At 39.3% G+C, this 23,033-nt stretch overlaps 1 protein-coding gene across 7 annotated transcripts in view; it reads right to left on the bottom strand.

Moving 5' to 3' along the window:
* Window positions 1-632: 632 nt before the first annotated feature.
* Window positions 633-23,033, bottom strand: part of eps8a (EGFR pathway substrate 8a, signaling adaptor) — a 216,787-nt gene continuing 194,386 nt past the window's right edge. For 6 of the 7 annotated variants that reach the window (XM_073066193.1, XM_073066198.1, XM_073066195.1 and 3 more), the window contains 5 exons: window positions 21,033-21,056; window positions 17,384-17,594; window positions 13,275-13,455; window positions 9,512-9,644; window positions 633-1,601 (listed from right to left, as the gene is read on the bottom strand). In XM_073066193.1, coding sequence (XP_072922294.1) covers window positions 1,485-1,601; window positions 9,512-9,644; window positions 13,275-13,455; window positions 17,384-17,594; window positions 21,033-21,056 — 666 coding nt within the window. In that variant the 3' untranslated portion in view covers window positions 633-1,484. The remainder of the gene's footprint in view (window positions 1,602-9,511; window positions 9,645-13,274; window positions 13,456-17,383; window positions 17,595-21,032; window positions 21,057-23,033) is intronic. The other variant, XM_073066197.1, reaches the window with a different exon arrangement.

The following is a 23,033-nucleotide window of genomic DNA, read 5'->3' as shown; positions in this document are numbered from 1 at the left end:
CAAGGATCATATGGCTTAGGAGATAAATTCTTTCCACTTACTTACTTCCCCACAACTAAACAGTAAACATGTCCTGATGATTTCAATTTTACCTCTAAGTTGAACTCTCCCAAACACTCCCCCAGCTTGCTCATTCTCAGCACTGTAGCTCTGGCTTTTCACAAGTCCTCCCTTTAAATTGCCAGCATCAATCTAACTGGCCATGACCAGGAACTACAAATACAAATGTTGGCAATCAGGTCCTGCCACCAAATTCTGCAGAGCAACTGAAATCCATCCATTTACAGAACCATCAACCCAGCCGATCGCCACTCATCTGCTGCTTCAGAGGGAATAGAGCAGCTGCCATAATTGATGTATATGCTAAATAATGATGGCCTTAATATTGAGCTTTAGAGGCCCTGTACTTTCCCATTCAAACCTAAAGAACTGGCAAGTTCAAATGGGAAAAGCATATGGAGCTAAAGAAAATGAAACATGGGAAGGGCAGAAGGTCAGATAATCTAAATGACAATCACTAAAATATTCAAGGTAAAGGAGCTGAGAAGAAGATTTAAGGAGAAACCTGTACAGAGACATTAAGTGTTGCTGTGGGAGATAAATGCTTAATATTAAATGAACAGTAAGGAATGTAGCAGTAAATACCATTTATTGCAGAATTATAGCTTAATTGTATGGAAAAGGCACCATGAAACTATACAAATACAATATCAAATCCTTCTAAATGGATTTAAGTTCTCAAATGTACAACATTCTCAATTCAGCATGTTTTCATAAAATTACAGCAAGATAACAAAATTTAAAGTTCAGACAGTGAAAAAGACAACTTGCATGTGAAATCTTTTAGTGGCTATGTGTAACATCAATAAAACATTACATAGACTTCTGGGGTGGGGTAGTGTTGCTAGTTGTTCACTTCTGCTCTAAAAGGTTTCACACCAAGTACAGTAGCAAAGTAGCTCAGTGTTTAATGCAACTTTCTGGTCAAGCTTTTAGATCACAATAGTGTATTTAATAAGATAAAGAAACTGCTTTATTAAATCAGTGACATCTTCTACAATGACATTTTGGTACTCTTACATTAAATGCCAATCATAGAAAAACCATTTTAGTGCTTCATACCAAAATTAATCTTCTGAATTTAAAACTTGCAGACAACAGTGACTCAAACACTCAATCCTATTCCCTTTTATCATTCTACAACAGAACATTACATACCTCATTCACTGCATAATAAATCAAGCAGAATATTAAATTATATTCAAAGAATGCAATCAACATTAAGATTGCAAAAGATCCACTGAATTTTAAGAGTAACAAATTTTTACATAATTCTGTACTGTGCCATAGTAGTAAACATTTGTCCTTTGGGGAGATGTACTTCCCTATTCCTCCAATTTGTGCATTCTGTGCATAATTTCAGAAAAAAGTCAGATAATCTCTCAGTCGCTTCCTAGAATGCAGAAAAGCATCATGGTAACATTTCATGAATGGCTGTTTCCTTCATCAAAAGATTCCACTCCAGAGTCACAGCCAGCAGCACTGAGTTTTTCTTGCCTCCGTTTCATGATCTCTTCTAGTTCTGATGTCCCACGCTTATCCTGAAGGCACAAAGATAAACAAGGTTTATGGTTTTGCATAGAATGTTGGAAGAAGAGAAAAGAGAAGAATCTTGATTTTTTTCTGTTCTCAATTGCACTGCAAATACTATCATTCAATATGTTATAGTTTAAAACAAAAGGCTTGTGTCATTTCACATTCACAATTCTGAGCACAATTTTATGAGGAATTTTATACTCTTTTTGAGAATGCCAAAAAAACACTTAAACATTTTTTCCAATGATTTTCAATTTAAAGACCAATATCAATTAAAACAACTGGTTCGTAAATAGATCTTATAGTCAGATAAGATGGACTGCAGCATTCTCAAAATCATTAAGTGGCGCTCTCTGGCATGACAGTACACTTAACAATTTCTCAATTCCCTCCTCCTGACTGATTAATATTATGGTATTTTATACTGAAGGACTTCAAGTATAGTACACTGCAAACAAGGCACTCTGGTTCCTTGCATGGCTGTTTCTTAGAGACTGCATAATATTGAATGATACTGAATGGTCTCTTACTGTGCTATAAGATTTCACAGCTTACTTAACATGTCTTTGTAAATGAAAGCGCTCAACTGCATCCATACAACTGCCACTTTAAATGACTACATTTCCAGAGGAAGTGTTCAACTAATGGATGACTAAATTCAATGCATCAAGATTTCTTTTTATATCTTACCAATTATATATAATTAAAGATACCAACAATGCTACAAATGGCCATACAAGAATTCAATCAATCAGTGCACTATTCTCATTTCAAAATGTGAGAAATGCAAATTACAAGATATTCAACCCTGATCTAAGCAGTAATTTGTAAATCTTGCCTGTTCTCATCCACTCATCCTCCTAAAAGTATTATAAATTTGAAAGGGAAAATTGATTGAAAACACATGTCTCAGTTACTGTGGCAATGTCAGAACGGCTGGTTTTCCCCATAGCTCTTTGCTCATTGACCAGAGTTTCAGGTACTATCGTGCATATAACTTAAAGCAGAAATAGAACTATAGAACATTACAGCACAGAAACAGGCCCTTAAGTCCCTCCCTACCTACATCTGTGACACTTTGCACATTCTCAATCACTTTAAGTTCCCTGGCCTTGATCACTTCATTTACAGCAGGGTTCCCAATCTGGGGTCCACAGACCCCTCGATTAATGGTAGGTGCCTATAGCATAAAAAAAGGCCAAGAACCCTGATTGAAACGATGGATGCCCAGTCCTATACACTTTTATCCCCCATCAAAAAGACCAAAAGCTCTCTGCTGCTTTTCAGACAACAGACCTAACCAGTTTCCCTCCACCGCCACCCTCCACCTGGCAGAACCAGTTCTCCTCCTCAAAAATTTCCCTCTCGGTTCCTCCCACTTTCTCCAAACTCAAGGAGTAACTGTGGGCACCTGCATGGGCCCAAGCTACGCCTACCTTTTCACTGGCAAGGTGGAATAGCCCAAGTTCCAAGCCTACACCAGTAACACTCCCCAACTCTTTCAGTGCTGCATTGACGAGTGCTTCGGTGCTGCTTCCTGAACTATGCTGAGCTCATCAATTCCATCAATTTTACCTCCAACCTCCACCCTGCTCTCACATTTACATGTTCCATTTCTGTCACCTCAATATCGCTTTCTCCATCTCTAGAGACAAACTATCTGTTAAAAACTACTGACTCTCACAGCTCCATTGACTATAGCCTTTATCAGTCTGTCACTTGTAAAAACACTATTCCCTATTCCTCCAACTCTACATCTGTCCTCAGGATAAGGCTTTACATTCTGGAATATCTGAACTATCTTCCATCTTCAAAGAAACAGACTTCACTTCCATCACCAATGATGTTGCCCTTACCTGCTTCTCTTCCATTCCCTTAATACCATAATAGGGATAAGGTTACCTTGGTCCTTACCTACCACCCCACGAGCATCCATGTCCAAATCCTTCTCCATAACTTCTGCCATCTGCAACAGGATCCTACCAGTAAGAACATCTCCCCTGTCCCCACTCCCACTTCCCAATGGGATCACTCTCTAAGTGACTCTCTTGTTCACTTGTCCTCCCCTGCTGATCTCCCCTGGCACTAACCTCGACAAGCAGGAGAAGTGCTACACCTGCAACTACACCTCTTTCTTCACCACCAAAGCCCCAAACAGTGCTTCCAGGTGAGGCAACACTTCACCAGCGACACTACATCCACTGTACCTGGTGCTCTCAGTGTAGTTTCCCCTACATCAGTGAGATCCCACATAGGTAGGAGAGCACTTTTACTCTGTGTACCACAAAACGTGCAATTTCCAGGTGGCCACCATTTCATTTCAACTTCCCATTCAGACATGTTAGTCCATGGCCTCCTCTACTGCCATGATGAGGCCACACTCAGGTTGAAGGAGCAACACCTCATATTCTGTCTGGGTAGCCTCCAAACTGATGGCATGGAGATCAATTTCTCAGACTTTTGGGTATTTCTCTTCCTCCCCCACCCCCTGGTTTTCTCTTTTACCATTCTCTTCTCACCTCTTCTCTTCACCTGCCCATCACATTCCTCTGTTACCCCTCCTCCTCTCCTTTCTTACATGGTCCACTGTCCTCTCCTATCAGATTCCTTCTTCAGCCCTTAACCTTATCCATCTACCACTCCCAGCTTCTCATTTCATCCCCCCTCCCCGAATCACCAGCCTTCCCCCTTACCTGGCTTCACCTATCAGCAGGCAGCTTGCACTCCTTCCCCTCCCCCCACCTTATTCTGGCTTCCTCCCCCTTCTTTTCCAGTCCTGATGAAGGAGCTCGGCCCCAAAATATCGGCCGTTTATTCCTCCATAGATGCTGCCTGACTTGCTGAGTTCCTCCAGAATTTTGTGTGTATTGCTCAAGGTTTCCAGCATCTACAGAATCTCTTGCTGTTGACAATTTTGAGAATATATTTTGGTTTCTACCTTGATCACAAATTTAGCACTTCATTTAACACTTGAAATGTTTAAAAATATTTGTTTTCTGCCTAAAAAATCTTTTAAATTGTTGTTAATCTAGAATGATAGATGTAACCAATCCATTTTACTCTTGCAAAACCATGAGTGGCAAAAATAGAAGTTCTTAGATCAAAGTTCCTTGGGATAGCATTGGGAACTTTTGTCCCATTTAGCAGTAACTGCCATCACTTTGCTACTAACCATAAATTCTGGGCCTCCAGATATAATGAATAAAATTTTAGATTCATTGCAAGTTTAATAACAAATTAGTTTTTAAGATCCTAAAGTGCCAAATGATTAATTTTCCATAACATTTCTGCCATTTATCTAGTACAGCAACAAATCTGCTACTGCTTCACGCAATTCATTGCCACAGTGTCACTACAAAAGGCAATTAAATGAAGTACTAGAATTTTTTGACAAACGAAAAAGATCTTTCTGCTCCTAATGACAGCGGAAGCTTGTATGTGATTTCCAGCTTCCAAGTATAGCCATTGTTTTCACAAAACAGCGTTCTGTGTGTATTTATAACACCAGGTCTTCAAAAAATAACTGCACTGTCTTCACTGCTATAACCAAATTCAAGACCTGTATTATAAATAAATGTACAAACACAACATTGTAGACAAAGAAAAAAAAGTCACTACGCCTAACCAATGTGATGGCAAAAACTAAATTTTAAAAAAGGTCCTCAGAGTTGGAATAAACTTCTTTAGTACAAGTGTCCAATCAGGATTTATAATTAAATAATCAATATAATCTTTGAAGATTACAATCCATTGGATGCAAACATTATTTTTAGGCAGCTAGAAAAATATTTCCATAATTCCTTATTCATTAATTGGGAATAACATTTGCCAAGTTATCCGCGCACGTAGCAAATACCCTGAATGTATTTTCACATTACCTCCAAGGTGAAGAGTACAAGTTAAGAACTCCATAGTTCAAAATATGAATGAAATATAGCTTCCCTTCAGATGTCATCAATTTCTGCCCAAAATATTAAGAAAAATTAGGACCCTGAACCACACACAGGCACAGTAGAGAAGATGGACAAAGACAGAGATGGAGAGCCTTCATTGCTGCCCTAAGTGCCAGCGGCGTAACAGGCAGTAATTAGGTAATATTAAGGAGAATAGGATCACTTTTGTAATGTCACAGCTGAAGTAATATATTTGAGTGAATATCATAATTTTATTTAACAGCTTTTATTTAGTATTTTTAAATAAAAATACAAGTTGAATTTTGGGGCAAAACTAACTAAATCAAAGTCCTAGAGCTTTTAAATAGAGATACAGAACAGTAACAGGCCCTCTGGTCCAATGAACCCACACCAGCCAATTAAACCCATGCAACCAATTAACCCATACATCTCATTCAGAGGAAACCCACGTTATCACAGGTAGAATATACAAACTCCTGACAGAGTGGTGGAATTCAAAACAGGTCACTGGCATTGTAATTGTGCTATGCAACCATGTCGCCCACATGAAAAGATGCCTTTTAGTCCACCATGCACATGCCAATCTTTTTACTCATCCTTAATAATTCCACTTGCTTGCATTAGGTCTGCATCTTTCTATGCTTGTCAAAATATATCTTAAACAAAATTATTGTATCTGATTTCAACATCTCCATCTGGTAGATGTTGAAATAGACCCAGATAGCAACCACCTTCTGTGTTAAGTACATCCACTCAAATCTTTATTAAAACTCCACCCTCTTACCTTAAACCAATGTCCTTTTATTTTTGATACACTTACCATGGGAAAATAATCTGACCACCTCCCCTATCTATGCTTCTTAGAATTTTATATAACTCCCTCATATTATCTCTCAGACTCTTACACCTAGCACAGCCAATCTATTCTCTCCCCATAACTTAAGTCCTCCAATCCAAGTAACAAGCTGGTGAATTTCCTTTGTACTCTCTGCACCTACTCTCACAACCACACCCTTCCTATCTTCCTGCTCAATCACATCCTTCCTATAAGATCACTGTATAGAGTAAAGCAAGATCAGATAACATCCCAACTGCAGTTTGAAGATCTGCACTCCAGAAGAAGCTACACCTCTAGCCAAATAGTTGTAATACAAAGGATGCCTAAAAACGACTCTTATGGACTAGACACAATTAACACATGGACCATTCTTTTTCTTCTGACTTTTAATACTAGTTGGCAGTCCAACTTAAAGGTACATTACCACCACCAACTGTACTGGAGTGTGGTAGAGAGAGGGAAATAAACTCAACTCCTATCGAAGGGTTTTGGCCCGAAACATCGACTGTACTCTTTTCCATAGATGCTGCCTGGCCTGCTGAGTTCCTCCAGCATTTTGTGTGTGTTGCTCAGATATCCAGCATCTGCAGATTTTCTCTTGTTTGTGAAATAAAACCCCTAATAGTTCTTTATCAAATGAAAACTACATTACCCCAAAAAGCCCTTTAGATTGTAAATAATGGAAGACAATATTGTGAATCAAATTAAAGTCACTTCCATAACTTAGTTTTTAAATGTAAATTAACAACCCCCCCCCAAAGACAGTAGTGAAGCCTGCATTTGACTTCTTTCATTCTTATATGTTTCACAATGTAATAGAATATGTTTAACTGTTTCATAATGATGACAAGACCTACACACTCCAGACTGATGTTTTCCAACAAGATAAAAGAAACAATTAAGCATAGTGTGCCCAATTCTAAGTCGAATCAATGTAATTCCTTCCCTTCTTGTCTTACTCCCTCTCCCATCTACCCAACAATTCTGGAAAGGTGTCTCCCCTTATGCCCATTATCCTATGAGTCTTGCCATAATCCCCTAGTTCTTAACCCCACCAACCCCTTACCTTCTGATTTGCTACATGGAAGTTCTATATCCACATTTGAACTTTTAACAGAGTTTTTGGCTAAACAATCAACCTACTCATTATGCTCAAACACCTCTATGTGCAGGGACCCACAAGAAGCATACATGTAAACCAATACTTTGAATATGAAATAAAGTTTGAAGAGCTTCCAACAGTAAATCTGACCTACTGCTATAATGACCTGTTTTAAGACTCGTCAAACCAAAAAGGAATCTGAACAAATTACAACTTTGCGAGGACAAATTACCTCCACCCACTGCAAGCCCAAAATAATGGCAATCAATTCTGCTGTATATACTGATAAATGGACATGGACCATGATAATTATATCCTTATAAAGCATCAGCATTACATTTTTGTTTTTATCTTCTAGTTCTCTCCAAATTAATGGTAGCGTTGCATTTGTCTTTCTAACTACTAAGTCAACCTGCAAGTTAACCTTTAGGGAATCCTAGAATTAGACTCCCAAGTCCCTTTGTACCTCTGACTTTTGTTTAGAAAATTATCCTTCTTTCAAGGTGGATTGTATGAGAATTTCAATGTTGGCAGCAGATTTTTCTATCATCGACGCATAGTAAGCAAGTATTATACAAAACAATTTCATCTTTAAATCTACTTCTTGCATCAAGCAACACACACAAATGCTGGAGGAACTTAGCAGGTCAGGTAGCATCTATGGAAAAGAGTACAGTCAACATTTCGGGCCAAGACTCTTCATCAGGACTGGAGAAACAAAAAAAAAAATGAGGAGTCTGAGTAAGAAAGTGGAGGGGTGGGGAGGAAGAAACACAAGCTGATAGATGAAACCAGGAAGTGGGGGCGAGGCGTGAAATAAAGAGCTGGGAAGTTCATTGGTAAAAGAGATACAGGGCTGGAGAAGGGGAATCTGATAGGGGAGGACAGAAGGCCATGGAAGAAAACAAGTGGGGGGGGGGGGGGGCGGGGGAGAAGCACCAGAGAGAGGTAATGGGCAGGTAAGGAGATAAGGTGAGAGGGGGAAATGAGAATATTGTGATAAAACTGGATGTGATCACTGAGACCTATTATGCAGTACTGGCAAAATCAGAAACACTTTGATTATCTACATACATATGTAGAACATTACAACACAATTCAGGTACTTCGGCCCACGATGTTGTGCCTACTCTAAGATCAAACTAATCCTTCCCTCCCACAAAGTCCTCCATTTTAATATCCATAATGTATTTACCTCTATCACCATCCCTGGCAGCATGTTTCACACATCCACCATTGTGTAAAAGTAAACTTACCTCTGAAATTCTGCCTATACTTTCCTCCAATCATCTTAAAATTAAGTCTCTTTGCACTAGCCATTTTTAGCCCTGGAAAAAGTTTCTGGCTATCCATGCAATCTATGCCTCTTATTATCTCATATACCTCTATCAAATTTTCTCCTATCCTCCTTCAGTCCAAAGAGAAAAGCCCTAGCTTACTCAACCTATCCTGATATGACATGCTCTCCAATCCAGGCAGCATCCTGGTAAATCTCCTCTGAACTATCTAAAGCTTCCACATCCTTCTTATAATGAGACGAGAACTGATCCCAATATTCCAAGTGTGGTCTAACATTTTGCATAGTAGGGGAACTTAGGATTATGGGTAAAAGGAAGACAGGTGGAGATGAGTCCATGGTCAGATCAGCCATGATCTTATTGAGTAGGCTTGGCGGGTCAGATGGCTTACTCCTGCTCCTATTTTTTATGTTATGTTTTCTTGTGGCTCTTGAGCGTAATCCCCGACTAATGAAGGCCAACACATCATAAGCCTTCTTAACAATCCTATCAACTTGCGCAACAACTTTGAGTGATCTATGTTATGTGGGTCCCAAAATCTCTGCTTCTCCACCCTGCTAAGAATCCTGCCAATAACCCAGTATACAGCCTTCAACTTCGAAAGTGAATAACCTCACATTTCTCTGGGTTGAACTCCATTCGTCTAGTGAATATTCACAAAAGTTTAATCAGATTTAATTCAAAAAATATAAAGGCCCTGTATTGATTCAATATCATAGATGTGATCTTAAAAGTTCAATGAAGTGATTCAGAAAAGCATTACCTCCAAAGCAGCCTTTTGTACCGTAACCTGACTGTACACACGAGCACCTTCATCAGGACAAACAGTTCTCAACTCATCCTTATTTAGTGAGAAAAGCTGTGCTCCAGAGAGAATACCCAAACTGTTCACAGTGCTGTAACACAAAAAGTTGTGTAGCTCAGAAGTAATGTTTTAAATATGATCCATTCAAGATATTAACGTTTTAAACTGAACAAACAGCAAACTAAAAGGGAGAAAGTGATAAAGTATAAGATTTCTAACTTGTTATAATTTTATACATATACTTCATCCACAGTAGTCTTCAGTCTTCTGATCTTTCATTGAGTAAGTTCAGCCACCTGAGTACTTTATCTAAAATACAACTTTAATGCTTCCTATCATATACACACTTTTCAAAGGAGATTTTGGCTTAGAATTTGCAACGTACTAACACCAATACTGACATTTGGAAATCTGCAAGTAACTGTCAATGGAACATGGCTACACCAAAGGCTGCTCTGCAAGAACCAAAACAATACATTGATATCAAATTCAAGTTGTGGTTTATTTTTTTTAAAACACATTTTCTTGAAATCAGTTTTAAAACACTAATTAGTTGTAATTATTGAACACTCCAACCCTGAAGAAATACTTTTGCATGCCTTTCTTTTCAAAAATTCATGATTATAAGTGCTTAAGTTAATCATTTTCTCATGAAATGCTTTCCATATACCATAACTATACATGTTAGTTCCTTTGTTACTTCAGTCTTCCACTACCCTGATGCTTTTTACTTCATGGTTTTTTGCAGACAGGTGACTAGTGTGCTTAATGAACATCATATATTGACTATCTTAGCTCCCCTTGTCCTGCCTCTTCCCAAAACAACATGCTTTTTGCTGCTTTTAATAATTAAGAGGTTCCAGGCCCCAGCAGTCTCACTTTCACTGGGGATGTCCAATACCTCAACACTTGATTAACTTATTATTATTTAATTATTTATGGTTTTATATTGCTATATTTCTTCACTATTCTTGGTTGGTGCGGCTGTAACGAAACCCAATTTCCCTCGGGATAAATAAAGTATGTCTGTCTGTCTGTCTGTTCATTTCACCACCAGGGCTGATTGAGGACCCTTCGTTTGTTCAAACAGACATCAAAATAGTCTCCCTCCACCCAGGAAACAAATTCTCCTTAAACTTAGCACACCACTCAGAGCAAGCTCTGAGAGGCATAAATAATGTCTTAAAGATTTAAAAGCATTCTGATTTTTAATTACAATTAAGAATAGCTTGATTAAAAGCACTGTAAAAATTAAAAACATTAAGGTAATTCAAACTTATCTTTTCCCACAGGGTTAGCAACCCTTTTCAAATGAACACAATCCAGCCCCAGTGTAAAGATGAGAGGTGGATGCACAGTGCATCTAAATCTCTCTCAAAGACATTAGTGCTCCAGCGTTGAACCCAACAATAATCCATCATCAGCTAACTCCCACCAGTTCTAAATAGAAGCTAACTTCTATTTCAATGTCAGTTATAATGGATATCTATACCCGGGTGGAAGCCTGAGAAGAGTTTATTCATCATAGAATCAATTTAGAGCTTCTAGACCTTGGCCTCAATACCTCCAGCCAGTTCGGTTTGGCAACAACATCCCCACCACGATCTCCATATGCACAGGTGCATCGGTGTTGCTTAGCACCTGCTCTACTCACTTTACACTTATGACTGTGTGGCTAAGCACATCTCCAATGCCATATTGAAGTTTGCTGACAACACCTCTGCCCTAGGCTGAATCAAGGGTGGTGATGAATCAGCATACAGGAGGGAGATTGAAAATGTCAGCAAGACCATAAGCCAGTCCTCATCTCAGGATCAGAGGTGGAGAGGGTTAGCAATTTTAAATTCCTCGGTGTTACTACCTGTCTGGGCCCAGCATGTAAGTGCAATTATGAAAGAAGCATGGCAGTGCCTCTACTTCTTTAAGAGTTTGCAAAGATTCGGCATGACATCTAAAACTTCCACAACCTTCTATAGATATGTGGTGGAGAGTATACTGACTTGCTGCATCATAGGCTGGTATGGAAACACCAATGCCCTTGAACAAATAATCCTCCATAAAGTAGTGGATATGGCTCAGTGTATCATGGGTAAAGACTTCCTCTTCATTGAGCACATCTATACTAAGCGTTGTTGCGGGAAAGCAGCATCATCATCAGCAACCCCCACCATTGAGGACATGCTCTCTTCTTACTGCTGCCATCAGGAAGGTGGTACAGGAGCCTCCGGACTCACATAACCAGGTTCAGGAACAGTTATTACCAGTCAACCATCAGGCTCTTTAACCAAAGGGGATAAATTCACTCAACTCCGCTTGCCCCATCATTGAAATATTCCGACAAATTATGGACTCATTTTCAAGGACTGTTCATCTCATGTTCTCGATATTTATTGCTTATTAATTTATTATCATTTCTTTCTTTTTGTACTTGCACAGTTTGTTGTCTTTTGCACATTGGTTTAATGCCCAAATTGGTGTGCAAATTTTTGTTGATTCTATTATGGTTATTATTCTATTATGGATTTATTCAGTATGCCCGCAAGAAAATGAATCGCAGGGTTGTATATGGTGACAGATAGATACATTGATAACAAATTTATTTTGAATTCTGGGTTGTAGTGAATGAAGTTATGCACACCGATTCCGAAGCCCAATAACTGTAGGGTAATAACTGTTCCTGAACCTGGTGGTGCAGCACCTATGGCTCCTGTCCTTCCTGCCCGATGGTAGTAGCAAGAGGAGGGCATGGCCTGGATAGTGAGGGTCTTTGATGATATATGCTGCTTTCTTGTAGAAGCGCTCCTTGTAAGTGTACTCAATGGTGGGGAGGGTTTTGCTTGTGATGGACTGGCTGTACCTACCACATTCTATAGTCACATGGACTTAGGCTAGGAAATCTGCTATTCAATCTTTAGCATGCACAGTGGGTCCATTTGCTTTCAAAAGGAATAAATGGTTATTTAAGATCAAATTTAAAATGCTCTTAATTGCATATAAGGCTCTATAAAATCTAGCTCATCTGTATATTTTGGGCTGTCTATCCCTTACATCCATATCATAATATTAGATCCACGAGTACTGATTGGCTGAGGTTTCCTGAAGCAAAGCATAGAAGAACTGGTGATGTGGCCTTTTGCTCTTATGCACCAAAAATCTGGAATACTCTACTGGCTGAGGTATGCCAGGATAGTACTGTAGAATGTTTCAAAGTCCTTATAAAATCCTACTTTTAAACAAATTCAGCACAGCTACAGGATTAATTAATTACATTTATATAATTCAGTATATTTAATTACATCTTATTCTATATAATGCTTATCTTTACTTACGATTTTTAAATTTTGTCTCATTTTTATTATATCGATCTTTACAATCTCTAAAGCACTTTGAACCTGCATCTTAATGTATGAAAGGTACTATATAAATAAAGTTATTATTATTTAGAAGAGCAAAAACAAAGTATTGCATTTATTTTATTTTATTGAGCTGATATAAACAAATGTAAAATTGGTGTGGAACTTTAGTCGACAAAGTGATACAAAATGATCTGCATTTTATCATTTTTGGACTATTCCCTAGCACTAGTTTAGTTTTTTTTAAATGCTTTCATGAATTTAAATTTCCAAATAGAGCTTAAATTTTAGCAGTTTTTGTATCCAAATATTTATGAATGCCAGTATTTGTATTTTGTCCCATGTGTTTGACTGTGATATGTACTTACACAGCGCTAAAACCCTTGGACCGTAACCATTCTGCAACTTCCTCCGGGGTCGAATCGTAGCAAATGCCAATGGTTGTGCTGTTGCTTCGTAACACCTGAAACTTCTTCTGTGCAGCACCACGCCCAATTGTAAGTCTGTGCGCCAGCTCATCCTGCACTTCCTCCATATGAGATTTTCTGCCTGCAAAGAACACAATAAGATAATAAGACCTTGCAGAACAAATGCAACTCTCAGAACCTCCAACTGTTAATTTGGAAAATATTGCAGTATTAGTAATCTTAATGCTAATCTAAGATCTTTAATAAAATTTCTAATTCAACTTGAATTCAATCAAACATTACTGATATTTGGATACCAAAACCATTTTCACCATTTGAAACCGCAAACACGAGGAAATCTGCAGATGCTGGAAATTCAAGCAACACACTCAAAATGCTGGTGGAACGCAGCAGGCCAGGCAGCATCTATAGGAAGAAGCACTGTCAATGTTTTGGGCCGAGACCCTTCGTCAGGACTAACTGAAAGAAAAGATACTAAGAGATTTGAATAGGAGGGGGAGGGGGAAATGTGAAATGATAGGAGAAGACAGGAGGGGATGGGGTGAAGCTAAGAGCTGGAAAGGTGATTGGCAAAAGGGATACAGAGAAAGCAGGATCTCCCAGTGGCCACACACTTTAATTCCAAGTCCCATTCCCATTCTGATATGTCTATCCATGGTCTCTACTGTCAAGATGAAGCCACACTCAGGTTGGAGAAAGAACACCTTATATTCCGTCTGGGTAGCCTCCAACCTGATGGCATAAACATTGATTTCTCTAACTTCCGTTAATGCCTCTCCTCCCCTTCTTACCCCATCCCTGATTTATTTATTCCCCCCCTCCCTTTTTTCTCTCTCTGCCCATCACTCTTTGCTTGTTCCCCATCTCCCTCTGGTGCTCCCCTCCCCCTTTCTTTCTCCCTAGGGCTCCCGCCCCATGATCCTTTCCCTTCTCCAGCTCTGTATCCCTTTTGCCAATCACCTTTCCAGCTCTTAGCTTCACCCCACTTCCTCCTGTCTTCTCCTATCATTTCAAATTTCTCCCTCCCCTCCTACTTTCAAATCTCTTACTATCTTTTCATTCAGTTAGTCCTGATGAAGGGTCTTGGCCCGAAACGTCAACAGTGCTTCTTCCTATAGATGGTGCCTGGCCTGCTGCGTTCCACCAGCATTTTATGTGTGTTGCTTCACCATTTGAAAATTGCCCTTACCAGTATAACTCATAGCTATGGTTTTACTTGCTAACAAAACAGGAACACACCATGTTATTATCAACCCACGTTTTATCCCATTGGCCACATTCTTACACATTCACATGCCCAGTTTTATATCATCAAAAAAAATCAGATAGACATAATATTCTTTATTCCTATAATGATTTGGACTGAATAGCTGGGACTCCAACACCAATCCTTGTGCCACTCTGTAAGTCACAGTGTCTCAACTTGCAAATTACCTTTTTATTCTTCCCCTCTTCTCCCCTAGAAAATTACTCCCAAAACTATATTCATGTGTGGCACCCTACCAAAAGCCTTGTAAAAGTTTAAATACATGGGATCAAATGATTCATCCTTACTTAATTTGGTATTTAGAACCACAAAAAAATTCATTTGTCAAACATTCCTTCCCTTTCATAAACCTATATTGATTCTGCTCAATCCTAATATTGAGCTACCATTTCCTGATTGATTAATTCAATCATTTTTTCATCTTACTGTTGTCAAGCTGATTCATCATTCTTTTCACTCCCTTGTTAAACCATGAGGTTATACTTACTATCATCCATAAAATCTATGGAATTTTGGAAGATGACAACCTGTACATCAATTACTTCCAAAGTCACCTCTGAGAAAACCATAGGATGCAGGTAATCTTGGGGATTTATTGTCTTCCAGTCCAATTACATTTTCCAATAATTTCTTTGATTTCTTTGTTCTCCCTAGAATTGTAGGTATTTATTATTTCCAGCAAGGTTTCCATTGCCTACCCTAAAAAAATATGGTACAATTTCTCTGTCATTTCCTATTCCACAATACAATTCCACCTGTCTCAGTCAGTGAAGGACCCATATTAACACTAAGTGTCTATTCTCAGCCACTATTCTTTAGCAATGTTTTCCTTTCTATAGAAGGATAACCAATGGAAAGGAGATAATTTACAAGATGGTGGAATGTCCTGCTACAGAGCCAGCACAGATTCAAAGGGCTGACTGGCCTCTTTGCACACTGTAATCATTCTGAGTTTCTGTGACTCAATTCATGAACATACTGTCAGCCCTCCTTATCCACAGGGGGGGATTGGTTCCGGGACTCCCTGCGGATACCAAAATACGCCGATGCTCAAATCCCTTATTTAACCTGTCTCTGTGTGGTGGTCTTCAGGACCCAGCGGAACCCCGGACTTTATTTAACCTGTCTCTGTGTGGTGGTCTTCAGGACCCAGCGGAACCCCGGACTTTATTTAACCTGTCTCAGTGCGGTGGTCTTTAAAAACCGGCGGAGCTCTGAATTCACAGTGTTTCTGTTCACAAAAATAATCATGTTCACGATTGAAAATAAGGTGGAAAGAAGTAATAAAGCGATCGGAAAGAGGTGAAACGCCATCGGTCATTGCAAAAGTGTTAGGCTACAGTCGGTCAACGATCAGAACAATTTTAATGGAGCATGCGAAAGGCCCTGCCCCGATGAAAGCTACAATTATTACTAAGCAACGCAGTGGTTAAATTATTGAAATGCGTATGTTTCTTAAGTGTTTTATATGCATAGAAAGGTAAAATATATACTATATACTCAGAAAAACGTTTGACTAACTGACGCTAAATAATACCGGATGTACCTGTTCCGACTTCAAATCCGACTTATGACGGACTCAGGAACGGAACTCGTTCATAACCCAGAGACTGCCTGTACTTTTAATTCATCTCTAGATTACTTATAATACCTAATACAATGTAAATGCAATGTAAATAGTTATTATACTGTATTCTTTAGGGAATAATGACAAGAAAAAATACATGGTCAAACAACGAGTGCTGGAGAGAGAACTTCTGGGTTTTCCCGATCCGCGGTTGGTTGAATCCACGCATGTGGAGCCCATGGATAAGGAGGGCCAACTGTACTAACAAATAGTATTTAGCTCTGGAAGAAAAGGGCTCCAGTAAACGACGCGACCAAGGGCGACATCCTCTCTACTTCCGTCATTTATTTTACATCTTCTTTCAAATGTGGCTGCGCTACTGTTGAAGCCTGTGATCTACATTTTTGGTGGTGTGCTTTTGGGCCAACTGAGCGGTCCAGTGCTTTGTTGTCTTCAAGAGGGTTCCACAAGACTTTGAACAAAGTATGTGGCCTTGAGATCAAGAAGCCTGGAGACAGGCACAAGCCCATTATGTACTCCATTTCTGGTCGATCCCGCCAATTAAATCACTGAGGAAGATCAAAATCGAGGTGAGTGCAGAAGGCTCACAGGTTTTCTGCCCCATCTACCATCCTCTTGCTCACTGCACCCAAAGGAAGGTCCCTGCATTTGAATGGAGTCTCTCTCCCTCCTTCTTCTCCCTCTTTCCTCCCCCCCCCCCCCCCCACTTAACGTTGTTGGTGGATGGTGATGGAGTTCTGGGTCTTGGGCAAAGTATTTTACTCTGTAGTTCATGCTATGATGTATTTCTAGTGTTTGGTGCTTTTTTTTGTTACTATTTTGTACAATTTTGATTAGGGCTGTCTACAGATAATGAACTGAGCTGAACTGAATATGGCTGGCCTCTTTCAATTTTATGTTGTATATTCCATTTGGGGGGGGGGGCTTTGTTGCCATTTGCGCAATTTGCGGGGGAGGGGTGGTATTTTCTTTTCTTTGGACAGGTTCCATGGTTTCGTGGCTATCTGTGGGGGATTTCAGGGTTGTCTATTACATACATACTTTGAAAATAAATGTACTTTGAATCTATTAGCATGTGCAATAGTTAACAAATATTCCATTCTTGCTTTCAATTTGATCACCAATAATTAAATTATTAGAATTATTTGCTTGATTAAATTGCAACAGAACTTTTCTGTGCTTCAGTTAACTTACGGCTCAGTGGTGTGCGCCCATCTCTCTGAACATCCTTTTGTGTGCCAGTACTTTCAATAGAACTGCTACTGTTCTGACGACTGACATTTTTAGACGATCCTTTAGCTACACTCGCAAATGGGGATGTAGAGGCAGAAATGTGTGCAGGTGGGGGCGAAGGAGCAGGGGGTATTGCAGCTGGACTTCTTGCAATGTAATCCAACTTCTGTTTCTGTAAATGACAAAAAAAAACATTTAAAATTAATGTTTCCTCACCAAAATAAAGACAAAGCAAATAGCTGCAAACTGAAAGGCTTCAATGGGAAATAGTTGAGTTATAGACATGGAAATTATCAGCACACATGTAATTGGATAAAAATCATAATGCTCAGATCTAATCATGTTTGAATCTAAATGTGGATCCAAAAAAATGTTACTTATTGCACATCTTCTTCAATAATCTCCCTGCTCACCATTAATAAAAATGCGATGTGATTTCTAAATTTGTATTAGTAACATCAGTAATATTTCCAAGATGAACATTTACAAAATTCAACTCCTTTTGACTGCACAACTTGCTGATTCCTGTGAATAAATATCTCACTACATCATGAGCTATTGAAAATAGCCTAAGGGAAGTTAGGCTGAAATCAAATTGAAATCTCATGCACTTAGAAGGAAGGAACTACAGTTTCAACATTTTAATTTTTTTCAAAAGCACTGCAATGTTTTAATTAAGAAAATAGTGGAATTTTGTTAACAGCCATATCAGGAAGATGGGTGGGGAGGTATTACAATCCTCTTAATCAGCATGTCAGGCTGCATCTGAGGAGACAAGACACAAAGTCAAGTTTTAGGACCAATTATGTATCTTCTATTGAACATACTGATGCAGCTATAAAGGCGGCAAGACAGTGACTATACCTCATTAGGAGTTTGAACAGATCTGGCATGTCAACAGAAACACTCAAAAACTTCTATAGATATACCATGGAGAGCATTCTGACAGGTTGCTTCACTGTCAGGTATCGGGGGGGCTACTGCACAGGACTGAAAGAAGCTGCAGATGGTCATAAATTTAGTCAGCTCCAGCTTGGGTACTAGCCTACAAAGTACCCAGGACATCTTCTAGGAGCGGTGTCTCAGAAAGGCAGCGTCCATTATTAAGGACCCCCAGCAGCCAGAACACGTCCTTTTCTCATTGTTACCATCAGGTAGGAGGTACAGAAGTCTGAAGGCACACACTCAGCAATTCAGGAACAGCTTCTTCCCCTCTGCCATCCAATTCCTAAATGGACATTGAACCCATGAACACTACCTCACTTTTTTAATATATATATTATTTCTGTTTTTGCAGAATTTCAATGTACATATATTGTAATTGATGTACTTATTTATTTTTACTTCTTTTCTTCTATATCATGTATTACATTGAACTCCTGCTGCTAAGTTAACAAATTTCACAAAACATGCAGGTGATAATAAACCTGATTCTAATTCTGCTTCTGAAAAGATTACAGGCAGTCCCCGGGTTACGTACAGATTCCATTCCTGAGTCCGTACTTAAGTCGGATTTGTACATACATCAGAACAAGTATATCTGGTATTATTTAGCGTCAGTCAAACGTTTGTCTTAGTATACTGCATAGTATATATTTTACCTTTCTATGCATATAAAACACTTAAGAAATGTATGTATTCCAATAATTAAACCATTGCATTGCTTAGTAATAATTGTAGCTTTCATCAGGGCAGGGCCTTTCAAATGCTCCATTATTCTCATTCTATCCGTTATCCTTTAAAATTGTTCCGATCGTTGACCAACTGTAGCCTAACGCTTTTCTAATGACCGATGGCATTTCATCTCTTTCCAAACGCTTTATTATTTCCACTTTATTTTCAAGCATGATCGCTTCCCATCAATGGAACAGAAACACTGCAGGCATCGGGTCCTGACCTCCGCCAGCTCCCAAGGTCCGCTGGGTCTTAAGGACCACCGCACACCGTCAACGGAACAGAAACACTGCAGGCAGTGGGTCCCGAGCCCCACCGGCTCTTGAGGTCCGCTGGGTCTTAAGGACCACTGCACACCGTCAACGGAACAGAAACACTGCGGGCAACGGGTCCCGAGGTCCGCTGGGTCCTAACGACCACCGCACTGAGACAGGCTGAATGGGACAAGTGGGGGCTGTGCTGTGTTTGGGTATTTGATCATCCACAATATTCCGCGTGGGAAATTAAACTGGAGGTGGCAGTGTTTTTTTTTACGAGGTCGAGTTGCGAGCTCGATATCAACCGGGCATGGATGGTATGGGAGTCACTGGAGCAACATTAACCTGGCACGGAAACCTCCATTCTCCAGCCCGGTGCTGATCTCACTGCGCCACCAGCCGACCGGGGGGGTGGGGTCAGGGTGAATCTTACTAAGAAAATTTAAAGCCAAATACAAAGTTAAACACTCAACACAGTGTCAATAGCAACAACTTAAAATGGCGGACGGCGTTCTCCTTCCTCGGTTCGTGAGTACGAGTTGTCCATAAGTCGGACGTCCGTAACTCAGGGACTACCTGTATTGACAAGAACAGTTGACCCCGATTGCCTCTCCAGAGATGTTGTCTGCCCTGCGGTATATTTCCAGCATTTTCCTCTTGTAATTCAAATTTCCAGCACCAGCAACTTTGACTTTTCAGTCATGTTTAGTGGTGGTGCTGTTGCTGACCATTGTTAGAAGGGTTGGTACTTTGTGTTATGCGCCTATAAAAAGTGGTGGATACAGCCCAGTCCATCACAGGTAAAGCTCTTCCCTCTATTGAGCACATCTACAAGGAGTGCTGCCACAGGAAAGCTGCATCCATCATCAAGGACCAATACCATCCAGGCCATGCTCTCTTCTCACTGCTACCATCAGGAAAGAAGATACAGGAGTTTTGGTTCCCACACCATCAGGTTCAGGAACAGTTATTAATCCTCTACTGTTAGGCTCCTGAACCAGCATGGAAAACTCAAATCACTGAGCTGATTCCACAACCTATGTACTCACTTTCAAGGTCTCTACAACTCATCTTCTCAATATTTATTATCGCTTTGCTTTTCAATTTTGCATTTGCACAATTTGATGCCTTTTACACATTGGCTGTTTGTCTGTTTTTCATGAACTCCATTGTGTTTCCTAGTACTTACTGTGAATGCCCACAAGAAAATGAATCTCAGGTGACATATATGCACTTTGATAATAAATTTACTATGAACTTTATAAGTAATCTCAGCAATTCTTTCTCTTGGATTAGGAGCACAAACACTGCAGGCCAAATTCCCAAATACTTCCAAGATCATGTTGAAACATCAAGATTCATGGTCTAAGTGCACCAGGCTGGAACAATAGCATGTGTTCTCAAAATCAATTCAAAGTAAACACAAAAAGCAGATCAGGTTGTCACCTTGAGCCAGACTCCGCATCACGTTTTTTTGCAGGGCAAAGCAGATAATAAACACATGAATTAGTCAGCTGAAGATACGATTAAGTTAATTACTAGTATAAAGCATTAATATTCACACTTTGTACAAAAGAAATAATGTTTTCTATCAGATATTTCAAACAGCTATAGCTTTACCCTTCAGCACACAATCTCACTCTTGAATGAGGACAGAACATGCAGAATATGGAAATTACCTCAGATAGTTCTCCAAGCAATTGCTGTCAGGAAGTGATTGATGCCAATAAGAACCAAAACAAAACAAAAGGCATGAAATGAGGACAAATGCACAGACTTAGTTGATAACAAATCCCTGCTGTTCATATACAGCAATGGAGTTGAAACTTCAGACTGAATGGATGATGAACCCATGAACACTACCTCACTTTTTGCACTACCTATTTTTATACTGTAAAATATTACTTATTATAACTTTGTAGTTTTATGTATTTGCACTGTACTGCTGCTGTAAAAACAAATTTCTCTCCAAAGCTCAGTGATAATTTATTTTTTAAATTTACAGATACAACGCAGAACAAGCTTTTTGGGTCCAATGAGCTGTGCTGCCTAGCAACCCACCCTCATAACCCTAGTCTAATCACAAGTTAAAATGACAAATTAACCTACGAACCAGTACATCTTTGAACTGTGGGAGGAAAAAAACAGCACCCAGAGGAAAACCATGCAGTCACAATAGGTTTCCTCCCACCTGGTAAACGCAATTCAAATAGATGTGTCATCCTGTTTAACTGACATTAGAAAATGCAACAAACACTTAGATGTTAAAGTGTATGTGAATGTTTCAGCCTGCAGTAACAGATTTGAAAGCATGCAACCAAATTATTTATAATTTTTTGTTGTTGTTGTTGAGTGCCGTCAAATCGTCGCCGACTCACGGCGACTTTATGGATAGTGTGGTTGTCTATAGGGTTTTCGTGGCAAGATACAGAAGTAGATTACCAAGCCTTTCTTGCACAGTTTTTACATGTAGTTAAAAACAATATTTAATCTAATTAGAAACCATGTACTGGTCTTTTGGATCCAAATCCTATCTCATTATCAAACATGCTGCAAGTCTGTGCAAAAGCACATAACGAAGTTCAATTACTGCAAGCTAATTACAAAGAATGTGTTTCTTTTTAACAATTCTATGGCTATGGTTGGCAAGGTCACTGTTATAGCAGGGTTTCTTAACTGCTCATGAGAGCTGCTGTTGTTGTAGGAGCACCATACATAGCTAAACTATCGTAATGAATTGGAATAAAATGAACAAAATCTGATTAAATATTCATATTTTATTTGTTAATTAATAGAAATAGGTAGTGAATGGCACCATTACTATACTTATGGTAAGTAAAGACCTGCATGGCTAAGTTTTAACTTGCTTGAGCACTAAAGCAAGCTTTCCAAAGAAGTTGCAGAGAAGACACTATTTCAAAAATACTATTAATTCAAACTTCCTGTTGCTAACCAAAGACACCCAGGCATCTGAATAACAACATCCAACTAGGCTCAACAATTTGCAAAAATATAATTTTCAGATGATACTAAGATAGGTGGCGTTGTGGATAATGAAGTAGGTCTTCAAAGCTTGCAGAGAGATTTAGGCCAGTGAGAAGAAAGGGCTGGAAGAAAGGGCTGAAAGATGGCAGATGGAGTTTAATGCTGTGAGGCGGTGTGAGGTGAGGTGCTACATTTTGGTAGGACTAATCAAAATAGGACATACATGGTAAATGATAGGGCATTGAGGAATGCAGTAGAACAGAGTGATCTAGGAATAATGGTGCATAGTTCCCTGAAGGTGGAATCTCATGTGGATAGGGTGGTGAAGAAAGCTTTTGGTTTGCTGGCCTTTTTAAATCAGAGCATTGAGTATAGGAGTTGGGATGTAATGTTAAAATTGTACAAGGCATTGGTGAGGCCAAATTTGGAGTATTGTGTACAGTTCTGGCCACCAAATTATAGGAAAGATGTCAACAAAATATAGAGAGTACAGAGGAGATTTACTAGAATGTTACCTGGATTTCAGCACCTAAGTTACAGACAAAGCTTTAACAAGTTAGGTCTTTATTCTTTGGTGCGTAGAAGGTTGAGGGGGGACTTGATAGAGGTATTTAAAATTATGAGGGGGATAGATAGAGTTGACATGGATAGGCTTTTTCCATTGAGAGTAGGGGAGATTCAAACAAGAGGACATG

This window comes from Hemitrygon akajei, chromosome 14 (genome assembly GCF_048418815.1).
Source record: "Hemitrygon akajei chromosome 14, sHemAka1.3, whole genome shotgun sequence".
Lineage (NCBI taxonomy): Eukaryota > Metazoa > Chordata > Chondrichthyes > Myliobatiformes > Dasyatidae > Hemitrygon > Hemitrygon akajei.
The sequence above is the reverse complement of the archived record's forward strand: the minus strand, read 5'-3'. Positions and strand labels throughout refer to the sequence as shown.